Source organism: Geotrypetes seraphini, chromosome 11 (genome assembly GCF_902459505.1).
Source record: "Geotrypetes seraphini chromosome 11, aGeoSer1.1, whole genome shotgun sequence".
NCBI lineage: Eukaryota > Metazoa > Chordata > Amphibia > Gymnophiona > Dermophiidae > Geotrypetes > Geotrypetes seraphini.
In genome coordinates, this window is record NC_047094.1 from 69538518 (window position 1) to 69551397 (window position 12880).

At 43.6% G+C, this 12880-nt stretch overlaps 1 protein-coding gene across 14 annotated transcripts in view; it reads left to right on the forward strand.

Annotated features, from left to right (window-relative positions):
• The window catches only part of POU2F2 (POU class 2 homeobox 2), a 404239-nt gene that overhangs the window by 303146 nt on the left and 88213 nt on the right, over positions 1 to 12880 (forward strand). For all 14 annotated transcript variants that reach the window (XR_004541086.1, XR_004541087.1, XM_033963217.1 and 11 more), the window contains one exon: positions 4646 to 4751. Coding sequence is in view for 12 of the 14 variants with exons in the window: in XM_033963217.1 (XP_033819108.1) it covers positions 4646 to 4751 (106 nt within the window). In the remaining 2 variants the exon portion in view is untranslated. The remainder of the gene's footprint in view (positions 1 to 4645; positions 4752 to 12880) is intronic.

Sequence of the window (12880 nt, forward strand, 5' to 3'; positions counted from 1 at the left end):
AGTTCCGTCCTTCTTACCAGAAGTAGTCTCGGCCTTCCATGTCAATCAGGAAATCTGTTTTCCTGCTTTTCACCCTACGGGGTCTAAGAAAAAGGATAAAGCATTGCATTTGCTGGATAACAAGTGCTTCTCTGGTACCTTGAAGTTATCAATGAGTTTCACATATCGGATCATCTTTTTGTTCTGAGATGCCAAGAAAGGGAGGCTGGGCTTCAACGCCAAGAAATGCAAGGTCATGCACCTCGGCAGCAGAAATCCGTGCAGAACTTACACCTTAAATGGTGAGACCTTAGCTAGGACTACAACAGAACGAGATTTAGGAGTGACCATCAGTGCAGATATGAAAGCTGCCAATCAAGTGGAGAAGGCTTCATCTAAGGCAAGACAGATGTTAGGTTGTATCCGCAGAAGTTTCATCAGTCGGAAGCCTGAAGTCATCATGCCATTATACAGAACCATGGTGAGACCACATCTGGAATACTGTGTGCAGTTTTGGAGGCCACATTACCGTAAAGATGTGCTGAGAGCAGAGTCAGTTCAACGTATGGCCACCAGGATGGTCTCGGGGCTAAAGGATCTCTCATACGAAGAGAGGCTGAACAATTTGCGGCTCTACTCTCTCGAAGAACGCAGGGAGAGGGGAGACATGATCGAGACGTTTAAATATATCACCGGACGTATTGAGGTGGAAGAAGATATTTTCCTTCTCAAGGGACCATCAGCCACAAAAGGGCATCCACTCAAACTCAGGGGCGGGAAATTTCATGGCGACACCAGGAAGTATTTCTTCACCAAAAGAGTGGTTGATCATTGGAACAAGCTTCCGGTACAGGTAATCGAGGCCAACAGCTTGCCAGATTTTAAGAGTAAATGGGATGCCCCTATGGGGTCACTAAGAGGGTGGAGTTAAGGATGGGTCATTAGGAGCGGGATCTCTAGGATAACAGATTATGGGGGGGGGGGGGTAGGTCAGTAGAGTGGGCAGACTTGATGGGCTATGGCCCTTATCTGCTGTCATTTTTCTATGTTTCTATGATGTCTAAAGCCTCAATTTTCAGATGGTTTAAAATGGCCATTTCTTCTGTGTATGTGTGCTGCGGTAAGCAGTAACCGATCGCATTGAAAGTGCACTCCACTAAAGGAGTCTCTACTTCATGGGTCAAGACTAGGGTGATTTTTCCCAAGGAAATCTGTAGAGCAGCTACTTGGTCTACCCCTTATATCTTTACCAGGTTCTATAGGGTGGATGTAGCAGCCAAGAAAGATGCCACTTTCCGATCCTCTTTTCTGAAGGCAGGCTCAGTGGGCCCGCCATAGATTATGGGGACTGATTTGGTACATCTGTAGTGTTCAGGACCACTAGACACATTACTCTAGAAAGAAAGATTAGGTTTTTACCTTAATAATCTTCTTTCTTGTAGATGTGTCTAGTGGTTCTGAAGCCCTGCCCTGTCGGTAGGCTTTGCCTGCCTTCTGCCTTAAGAATTCTCTCTCTCAGATGATCTGAGAGGATAGAAAAAAAGAAGAAAAAAAAGGAAAACACTCAAATGTAAAGTCTGGTTTAAGTCTCTGCTTGATAGCAGTACATGCGAGTAGCTACGAGCTCTAAGATTAGTGCTGGTTGCACACAATTTTTGTATCTGTTTTGATCAGTTATTTGAGTGTTGTAATGTGAATGGATATGTTTGTTTCAGAGCAGAACTGAAGTGTTGGACATTTTTTCCCATTCTCCTCCTTCAGATAATGGCTGTCATTACAGTGCTACTTGATTGCTTTTCTACAAACTGAGGGAGTAGGAGCAGCTCCCTGGGAAGGAGGCGGAGTTCAAAAGATGATTGACAGCATTCTGCAAGCAACTTGTGGGTTCACCTTATTTTCTCCAGCATTCAGGACCACTAGACACATCTACAAGAAAGATTATCGAGGTAAGAACCTAATCTTTCTTTAGCTGTACCTAATGCTTGGTACAGCAGGCTGAAAACCAGGATAGCCAGGGTTCAAATCCCACTGCTGCTACTTGGAATCTTGGACAAGACACTTAATCCTCCATTACTCGAGGAACAAACAGATTGTAAACCCTCCAGAGACAGACAATGCCTACTTTACCTGACTGTAACTAACCTTGAGCTGCAACTGAAAAAGGCCTTGAGCTAAATTCAGAGCCAAATTCCAAAATATTGTGAAATAATACAAAACCCTACAAAAGTAACTTAAGACCCTTTAAAGCAAATCTACCATGTCATAAAAAACTAACATCCAGGAGTTGCACAACAAGGGCTTACCTAAGAAAATATTGCAAATAGGCAGTCGAACATCAGTACACTTATTGGAAAGCTAAACAAGCTGGATTAATACAGATCAATTTTACATAGATGTTCCTACATAAGAATAGCATACTGGGTCAGAACAATGCTCCATCTAGCCCAGTATCCTGTTTCCAAAGCAGCCAATCTAGGTCTCCAATACCCAAATAGTAGCAACATTCCTGGCTTTTTTCACACACAAACACAGGTTAGATCCTCAACAAGTATAGAATAAGGGGGAAAGAGACTAGGACTTGATATACCTGCTTTCTATGGTTATAGTCAAAGTAGTTTACATATTATATACAGATATTTATTTTATACCTGGGGCAATGGAGAATTAAGTGACTTGTCCAGAGTCACAAGGAGCTACATTGGGAATTGAACCCAATTTCCCAGGTTCTCAGATCACTGCACTTACCACTAGGCTACTCCTCTACAAACTAAGAATAGAAATATGTAGACTAAAATTAAATTGAATCTCTACGAAACCAGACTCTGCATACAGTGTAACACCAAAGAAATAGAAATAATAGTGTATGTCTCCTTGTATTGTGCAAATACAGCAGATATAAATTTCCAAAAACTGACAAATTCAAATCACTACATCAAAATTTAACAAAACAAATATGCAAAATAAAGTGATAATTGGACTGACTTTTAATAAATGTTTTGATTAGCTTTCAAAATCCAAAACCACTTTCCTTAGGTCAGGACAGTACCGAATACTACTACAGCAGCGTTCACTAACTTTATCTGGCCTGTCTGTGATCCTGCTTCACTACAGATCAAGTAAAAGTGTTTGTTCAATATTTTTGGTTTTTCTTTATTGCTTTTATAAATTCTTTTTCACATGTCTTACAATGTCCCCTTTGTACATCATCTTTATATTGACATCTTGCTTTACAGCAGGGGTGTTAAATGTCGGTCCTCGAGGGCTGCAATCCAGTCGGGTTTTCAGGATTTCCCCCAATGAATAACCATGAGATCTATTTCCATGCACTGCTTTCATTGTATGCTAATAGATACCATGCATATTCATTGAGGAAATCCTGAAAACCCGACTGGATTGAGGACTGACATTTCACACACTTGCTTTACAGTCTTAGCTTTGTTTCCCTTTGCTGTCCTGTCTTCCTTCCTAGCTATTTCCTGATATTTTTCCATGTCCTTTTGACAACTTTTGTGCTTAAGGAATATTTTTCTTTTTATGTTTTAGACTACCTCTTTTGGAAGCCACGTTTTACCTTCCCACATAGAGTGATCTGCTGTTCAGCTCTTTGTGCTGTATTCATGCTTTGTGAATTAGTGTGATGCGTTCAAGGGACTGATGAAGAGCTGCTCTTCAGCTGTCCTTGCTGCATTCATGCTCACTTATTTAAAGAAGAACTTACAATAATTTCTTCAAAGCTTCAGCGGAGCCACTTAACGCTCAAACCATATCATCGCGCTAAGCTTTATGCTCTCAATTTGTCCTTATTGGAGCATAAAGCTTAGCGCGATGAGATGGTTTCAGATAGATATTATGTCTGTAGTTTTGTAAACCACCAAGAATGGCAAATTTTGTGGCATATTCATTTATAAATTTTAAAAAATGCTTTGTGTATTATTGTGATATCTGCAGATAGCTGTGATGGAGATCTACGTTTTAGCTGTATTCATGCTTTGGGGGGATGGGGGTGTAGAGTCTGAAAATAGCACAGTAATGCCAATGAATTAGGTTCATAAACATGAGAGTGACTAAACATAAGTGTAACCTTTTGGTCATTTTATATACCTAGACTAGCTTATGAATTAAAAAAAAAAATCAGTGAGATACTGTTGACCTAATTATCTTAAAAATAATTCTGCTAAAGAATTGCTGGTTTGTTTCTGTTGCTAGGTTGACATCTGGTGGATATTTTAAAGAATTGCCGATACATGGTTTGCACAAGAAATTGATTTTTTTAAATGTTTAGTACTTTCTATACTTCTCTTAAGGCCTCAGTCACAAAACTTCTTGCTAAATAGAAACAAAATAGCGGGGGGGGGGGGGGGGAAGGGGGGATGAATCCTTTGTAAATCAGCTTGGTATGAATACCCAAACACATTCACTGCTACTTTTAAACATTACTTACGTATTAAAAATCCACAATGTAAGATAGCAAACTTCTGGATACCTGAGGAACAGCAGACTTTGTCAAGTTTTTCGAGTTGGTTGAATGAAAGTGATGGAGGGAGATGTTTTACTTAATTTGAAATGTCTAGAAACCCCTCCCTAAAATATCAACATGTCCCAACTACAAATTTGGAAGGTTTTTCTCATGTTTCTCCTTTTCTCTTTCCATTTTTTAAAATACTAGGATATCCAGCAGCTGCTTCAGCTCCAACAACTGGTCTTGGTGCCAGGACACCATCTCCAGTCACCTGCTCAGTTCCTGCTGCCTCAGGCACAGCAAGGACAGCAAGGTAAGCACCAGAGAGAGTTACAGTAAAAGGGACCATGTGTGTGTGTGTTGGGTGGGGGGCTGTTATGCATAGTAGAGAATGATGCGGGGGGAAAATTTGTCCCCTTCCCCATAGCTCAGCCCCATCCCTGCTCCGTCCCTTCGAGCTCTGTCCCTGCCCTGTTCTGCAAACCATCTGATCCCATTCGTAAATATACTATATATATTTATAAATATACTATAAATATAATATAAATATTTTATACTGAAATTATTTTATTAAAGTATAAAAAGAAACAATATTCTGTACAATTGTCATTTTATAAATCACAGAGCAAGGATCAACAAAACCCCTGTCTCCCCTCTCCTCCCCTCACAAATAGTCCCTCCACTATCAAGAAAACTGAAGTCAAATTACTACAGAATGCTACATAGAAAAATTAAGCTAATAAAATACTTCAGTCATACATGGCAGGAATAGTGTTAGGGGAGTGCAACTAGGGCAACAACCCCCTGGTCAGAGAGAGCCCTAAGCCAGCTGGAAGCTAAAGAAGCACAGTTTGGGCTTAGCAATCCCCAGTTATGTCTAACACCAGCTCTAGCAGGATACATATTTAAAATCTGATATATTCTGATCACAAAATAGAAGATAAAATTATTTTTTCTACCTTTTATTGTCTTATCATTTTATTCTTGTTGATCTCAGGTGCTGGTCTCTGTTTTCTTTTGTCTTTTCTTAACTCACTTGCCATGGTCTCCTGACCATTTGACATTTCTTTCTTCATGCTCACCATCCATCTTCTATCTCTGTGTATGTATTGTTCCCCATGTTTAGGGTCTCCCTTCTCTATGTCTCCTATATGTCCCTTTCTAGTATTTTCCCTGTGCCCATCTCCCAGGTTTCATCATCTCTCTATTCTATGACCCCCTCCCCCTGTGTACAGTATCGCTCATCTATATTCCCCCTGTCCAGCATCTTCCTTCTTATTTCCCCCATGTCTAACCATCTTCTCTATGTGTCCATATACCTTCCCATGTCTAGCATTACCCCTCTATATACCACCCCCATGCAGCAATCCCCTTTTTGTCCCTGTTCCTATACTCCCATCAATGTCCACCATCTCCCCTCTTTTTATATATCTCCCTGTTTCCAGGTTCTCCCACCTCTTGCTCCCTTACACCAATGTGTCTCTCACACTCTCTCTTTCCTCCCTCTCTTCACTATGTTCAATATTTCACTCACTCTTCCTTCATCTCCTTGGTTCAGCTTTTCTCTTTCCTTTTTCTTCTATCTCTTCCTCCCTGCAAGTCCTGCACCTTTCTCCCTTCCATTCTGTTTGCTTTTCTGGCTGCTGCTGCCACTGCCGCACACTGAGCAGAAGATAAGAACATAAGAATAGCCTTACTGGGTCAGACCAATGGTCCATGAAGCTCAATAGCCCATTCTCACGGTGGCCAATCCAGGTCACTAACACCTGGCCAAAACCCAAGGAGTAACAATATTCCATGCTACCAATTCAGGGCAAGCAGTGGCTTCCCGCATGTCTTTCTCAATAACAGACTATAGACTTTTCCTCCAGGAAATTGTCCAAACCTTTCTTAAAACCAGCTATGCTATCCGCTCTTACCACAACCTCTGGCAATGCGTTCCAGAGTTTAACTATTCTCTGAGTGAAAAAAAAATTTCCTCCTATTGGTTTCAAAAAAAAGTATTTCCCTGTAACTTCGAGTGTCCCCTAGTCTTTGTAATTTTTAACTGAATGAAAAATTGATCCACTCGTTAGTGCTGCCCAATTCGCGATTCAAATTGATTCTCCGATTCATTTTGGATGAATTGATTTGAATCGGTTTGTTATTGAAGAAAATTGGACTTGCCGATTCATTGGCCCCCTTACTACTGCCGCTTTTGCCTGGCCAAGGAGGAAAGGAGAGAACTTTCCTGCCGGGAAGGAGAGAGCCTTGTTGCCACCGATCTGCACCAGAGACCCGTTCGGGCTTTCTCTCTGCCACCGGAGTCCTTGCTTCTGATGTAACTTCCGGTTTTGCAACTGAACTTTGCCACCTATCCCATGACTCTTTAATTTTCTCAGGAGTCTCTCATGAAGAACTTTCTCAAAGGTTTTCTGAAAATCTAGATACACTACATCAACTGGCTCACCTTTATCTACATGTTTATTCACACCTTCAAAGAAATCAAGCAAATTGGTGACACAAGATCTCCCTTGGCTGAGCCCATGCTGACTCCGTCTCATTAAATCATGTTTGTCTAAGTGTTCCACAATTTTATTTTTTATAATTGCGTCCACCATTTTGCCTGGCACTAAAGTCAGGCTTACTGGTCTGTAATTTCCTAGATCTCCACTGGAGCTCTCTTTAGAAATCGGCGTAACATTGGATACCCTCCAATCTTCAGATATTCAGCGCTGCTCCTGGAACCTCCTTACTACCAAGTCTCTCCTTCTGATGTAACTTCTGGCAAAACCGGAAGTTAAATTGGAAGGAGGGACTCGGCAGCAAGAAGGTTCCCGAAGCAGAGCTGCTTGCAGGAAGCTTCCAACTGGCTGGTAGGCCTGCCCCAGGAGGCGGGAAGGGTCTGTCCCAGGAGAGTTGTGGGTTTGTGTATTTTTTTTTTCTTTTTGTTAACGCCGGCAATCAGGGAGAGAGAGGGAGGGTGCAAGGCTGTCGGAACCGCGAGAGGGAGGGAGGGGGGCTGCTGCACCCACTATCGCTGACCTGGAGGGGTGGCAATCAGGGAGAGAGAGAGAGGGTGCGAGGCTGTTGGAACCGCGAGAGGGAGGGAGGGGGACTGCTGCACCTGCTATCGCTGACCTGGAGGGGTGGGAAGGGAGGCAACTGGCAGCAGATCGTTTACTGTGGGGACAAGGTGATGCATCGGGGCGTGGCCTAAGGCCGCACTCGTTGTCGTCGGAGGCGTGGAGCAGGAGGGACTGAGAACCCCTCCTGCTTCCAACAATATTAAGGTATGGGGAGCGGGTGGGCCTTGTCCGGTTATCCTGCTCCCAATGCTTCAGCCGTGAACATAGAGCTTAAATATTTGTTAAGCAATTCGGCCTTTTCTTTATCAGCTTCTACATATTTCTCCCCTTCACTTTTGAGTCTCACACTGCCACTTTTGTACTTCTTCCTATTACCGATATAATCTAATCTAATCTAATCTTCATTTTATATACCGAATCTACTCCCTAAGGAGCTCAACTTGGTTTACAGTTAGTTAAAAAATAAAACATAACAAATAAAAACTGTGGGATAAAAATAGAAATTGGTTAGATTAGATGGATGGAAAAAGTTAGGAAAAAAATATGTTGAATTGCTTAAAATTACTATTCGACAGTATGTTGAATTGCTTAAAATTACTGTGCAGGTATTTTTTTTTCCATTTGCCTATTTGCTTTCCTGACTACTCGACAAGCCTTTCTTAACTTTTCCAGATATTTGCTCTGTAGCCTCATTGAAGATAGTTTCGTAGCTGAAAGCCCAAAAGCTACCAGACCAAAAAAAGTAATGGAAGGGGAAAAACTGGTGATGAAAGTATGGATGGGACAGTGAAAAAGTGTTGGCAGGGAAAGGAGAGACTGGAGGTAATGGGTGAGAAATGGAGAGATAAAGAAATGAGACAAAGAGGAAAGTGAAAGACTGGGAAACCAATGAAAGATGTAGGAAGAGCTGCAGAAGATTTAGTGATGAGAAGAGTAAGAAGGGAGATGAAAAGAAAGGAACAGGAGGAGAAGTCAGAAGACAAAGCACAGGAAAAACCAGGAATAATGCAGCAAAAAGCACTTTAAACAAGAAAGGTAGAAGAAAGTCACAAGACTAAGTCACAAGTTTTGACTTAGTGGCCTACAACAATAAAACATCTTAACTTTATAATACCTCTTATAAAAGTAGATTACTTCTAAGGATACCTGTGGTGCAAACAGGTGCAGAGCCTCCAAAATGGGGGGGGGGGGACACAAGATTCCCCTTTTAAAATACCAATTCTTTGCCTGTAGCGATCACAAGCAGACAGCAACGGATACACACTACTCACGCCAACTGTATAGCCTTCCCTGTGATGCAGTTTCCTGTTTCCACGTAGGCGGGAGCACATTGGTGGGAGCAGTGTGTATCCGTCACTGGCTGCTTGTGCTTGCTGCCAGTGAAGAACTGTTTTACGAGGGCAGGGGCAGCAGCTGCAGCTGTGTGTGTGTGTGGGGGGGGGGGGGGTAGGTCAGTTTCACAATTGCCCTTTCTTCGCATGGTTAACATGTGACGGTGAGCTTGTGGGGGGGGGGGGGGTGTACTGACACATTCTCAGGAAATAGAACATCCTTTTCCCTTGGACCACCTTATCTGTTGGTGTTTCCTACATATGTAATGCCAGCCATCCATGCTGCTGGCCTTCTGTCACTGCTGCTTATCTGAGGTAGCTTTTATCAAGAGGAACAGCCAGAAGTACACAGAAAACTTTATTGAAGAAAGACCCTGGCTGTTTCTCCTACCTAAGAAACTTCAGATGTTACAAAATACTGCTGTTTGCTTACTAATACACTCTAGTTTTACCAATCATGTGACTCCGTTATTAAAACAATATCACTGCCTCCCGATTATATATCGTATTCAATTCAAAACTGTTTCTAGCATTCAAGGCTTTCCAAAATATTTTTCATGCTTGACTATTCTATATTCTAACTCTGGACTAAAATGCCCCTCACATTACGTGCTGAAGGATCTCTCCTGAAATTTAAATCCCTTCTAAAACCCTGGCTCTTCAAACTCGCTATTGCTGTTTAGTTTAGTCTCCAAACTATTTCTTGGGGTTCCCCATCCTCCTGTGAGTTCAGTTTGACTGAATATTCTCGTAAACTAGTTCTTTCTTATCACACAAATGGAGTTCCTTTCTGTGTATTGATTTTATTTTATTAGTCTATGAACTGCTTAGTTCTGCTAGTCAATTGTTGCGATATATCAAATTGTGAATGAATGAATAAATAAATTCATCCCGGCATAAAAAGTGTACAATGCAGTTTATACAGAACCATATTTATTTATTTATTCAATTTTCTATGCCATTTTCCCAGGGGAGCTCAGGTACTCAAGCATTTTTCCTTGTCTGTCCCAGCGGACCCACACTCTATCTAATGTACATGGGGCAATGATGCAATTACAAGCAGGGTAGATAAAAATTGATGATTTTTAAAAAAATCAGATTTTCAAAAATTTAAATCATTGGATAATTAAATAAAATGCTTTTTTGAGGAAAAATCTATCTAAAGATAGTTTTCTATTTAACATACATTATAGTCCAAACGTTATTCATCATGAAATATGGATTAGTTTTTAATTATGTAGCATTATTTCGAGAATAACTAGGTTCTCCCTCTTACAGGGCATTGATAATCGAAGAACTTGCCTTCAGTTTGGTCCTTTGAATACTGGTAACCAGTGAAGGGCCCTGTGTCAAGGGGGGATATAGTCACAAGTCCCACAGCCAATTAAAACATATTGCACAATGTCCTGGCTCCATCTTGCATCCTCTGGCCAATGAGGCATGCTGAGGAAGTTCTGCATTTACCTTTATTGTATTTTTAATCTTTATTCGGAATTTGATATACTGTAGGCATGGACATAGTTTGAGGGGGTGAGGGGGGAATTGCCTCCCCAAACCCCCCCGCTAAATGACACAGCCTGTCTTTCTTTCCACCACCACAGCCACCCTCCCAGCGTCCAGTATCGTTCTCCCCATCTGCCCCTCCTCACTGGAGTCTTTCTATTTTGCAGCTGCTGGCAGCATCAGCAAGGTGAGCCTGATGCCTTTGGCCTACCCCGGAAGCTTTCCCTATGTAGTGTCCCACTTACGGAGGAACAGGAAGTCAGCAGAAAAAAGGTTTCTGAAGCAGGCCGGAAGGTTTCTGATGCTGTCGGCGGCAGGAAAATTGAAAGACTCCAGTGTGGAGGGGGCAGATGTGGGAGATCCTGTGCCTAAATTTATGCGCTTACCTTATTTAAAAAGGTTTATTTTATACAATTTTCATAAAAACAAACAAACCATAACCCTCTGTACCAATAACCATAAAAATAGCAGAATACACATTGGATAACAAAATCTTCCTGGTACCTTACCCTTCTCCAACCTCTCCCCAATAATTACGTGCATATATTTAAATTAAATCCAATTAACAATGATAATTGCTTGTTAAGCCAATTATCAGTGCTAATTGGCTTGTAATTCAATTAAGTTACATGCCCAAATGTGCCCATGCAACTCAGTGATCCCTGCTCATGCGCAGCCACTGATAGTAGTGACAGGAGAAGCAGCCTCCTGTCACTGCTGTCAGGGCCTGTAAATTTTTTTTTTTTTTTTAATCGGGCAGATATTTTGCATGTTTTACACAAGCATAATATCTGCTCATTTAAAAAAATAAATAAATAAAGCCTCCCTCCCCGGAACTGCTTTCTCCCTCTCCAAAATGCCTCCCCAAATGCGGCCCCGCTAGGCCAGCAGGACGGCCCCCCCCCACTCCCCCTACCTTTAAGAATCATTGGGAGCAGGAGGAGTGCTCATTCCCTCCTGCTCCAGGCCTCCTCCGAAGCCGGCAGGATGACTGGGCAAGGCCCACCCCCCTCCCCGTACCTTAATATTGTTGAGCAGGAGGGGTTCTCAGTCCCTCCTGCTCTACGCCGACGAGTGCGGCCTTAGGCCACGCCCTGATACATCACCTGATGCACAGGGAGGGGCCTAAGGCCCTGATTGGCTGAGGCACCCCATTCCCGGGTTCATCGGGGCGTTGCCTAAGACGGCACTTGAGGAGGCGTGGAGCAGGAGGGACTGCTCCCAACAGTATTAAGGTACGGGGAGGAGGTGGGCCTTGTCCAGTCATCCTGCCAGCCTCGGAGGAGGCCTGGAGCAGTAGGGAATGAGCACCCCTCCTGCTCCCAACGATTCTTAAAGGTAGGGGGAGTGCAGGTGATCCCGGGCCAGCTTGAGCTACAGGCAGGCAGGCAAGGAGGGAGGGAGATGGGCCTGGATGGGGTTTCACATGGCAGGAGAGAGATGTCATCCCTCCTGCCTTTTTTGGGGCATCGGCAGGGGGAGGGTGGCGGGCGGCGTGGGGGGGGGGAAATGGATCTAGGTCGTGACATTTTTAAAAATCACTTTTGTAGGCAAGGGAGCCTGTGGCAAGGGAGCCTGTGGTTAAAACCATGGGCTCGCAGTGTGGGGAAGGGTGGGAGAGTTGGGGCAGGCAGGCAGGCAGTCAACGTGTTTGGAGCAGGAAGGTAGGCAGTGTGTTTGGGGCTGCAGGATAGGGGCTGACAGGGCAGAGAGCAGGGTGGCAGAAGGCAGGGCAGCCGGAAAGGGCTTCAGCGACTGGTCCTCAGCTGTCGCTTTTTTTTGATCGGTCAGCCCAGTCGGTGTCGCAGGGTTTTCTTTAGTGAATCGTGTTCCTGCCTATTTTGCATGCCGTTGCTCTTATTTGCATGCGTGGATTGGAGGATGGTCGGAAGACAGGTAAGTGAATCGGGCTGGGGTCGCTAAGGGGTCACAAACAGATCGGTACACGATCGGTTTGCATAGTGAATTTGGGCCAAAGATAGGGTGGAGAGGGAACTACAGTGGAACCTTGGTTTATGAGTATAATTCATTCCAGAAGCATGCTCGTAAACCAAATTACTCATATATCAAAGCGAGTTTCCCCATAGAAAGTAAGGGAAACTCGCTTGATACGTTCCCACCCACCCCCACTCACTGAGGACAGTGGCGCTGCTCCACCCCCCCGAGAACTGGCATCGCTCCAACCTGCTCAAACCGCCCCCCCCTGCCCAAACAGCATTCAGGCTTACCCCCCACTGGCACCATCACACAGCCCACAGGATGTGCTGGTGCCATTGAAAGAAGTTCCTTGCCTGGCCTTGAGCATGCACAGATGCTCAAGGCCCAGGCAAGAGGCAGGAACTTCTTGCACCGGCACGTCCTGTGGGCTGCGTGCTGGTGCCAGCCACCCTCTTCGCCACATACTTCAAAAACAAGATCGCAAACATCAGAGCCACGTTCAATGGAATCCCCACTCACATAGAAGAGACCTCATTTCACCCCACAGAAAAAGAACCAGTTGCAGCAAACAGAACCTGGTCCCATTTCTCACCCATACAATG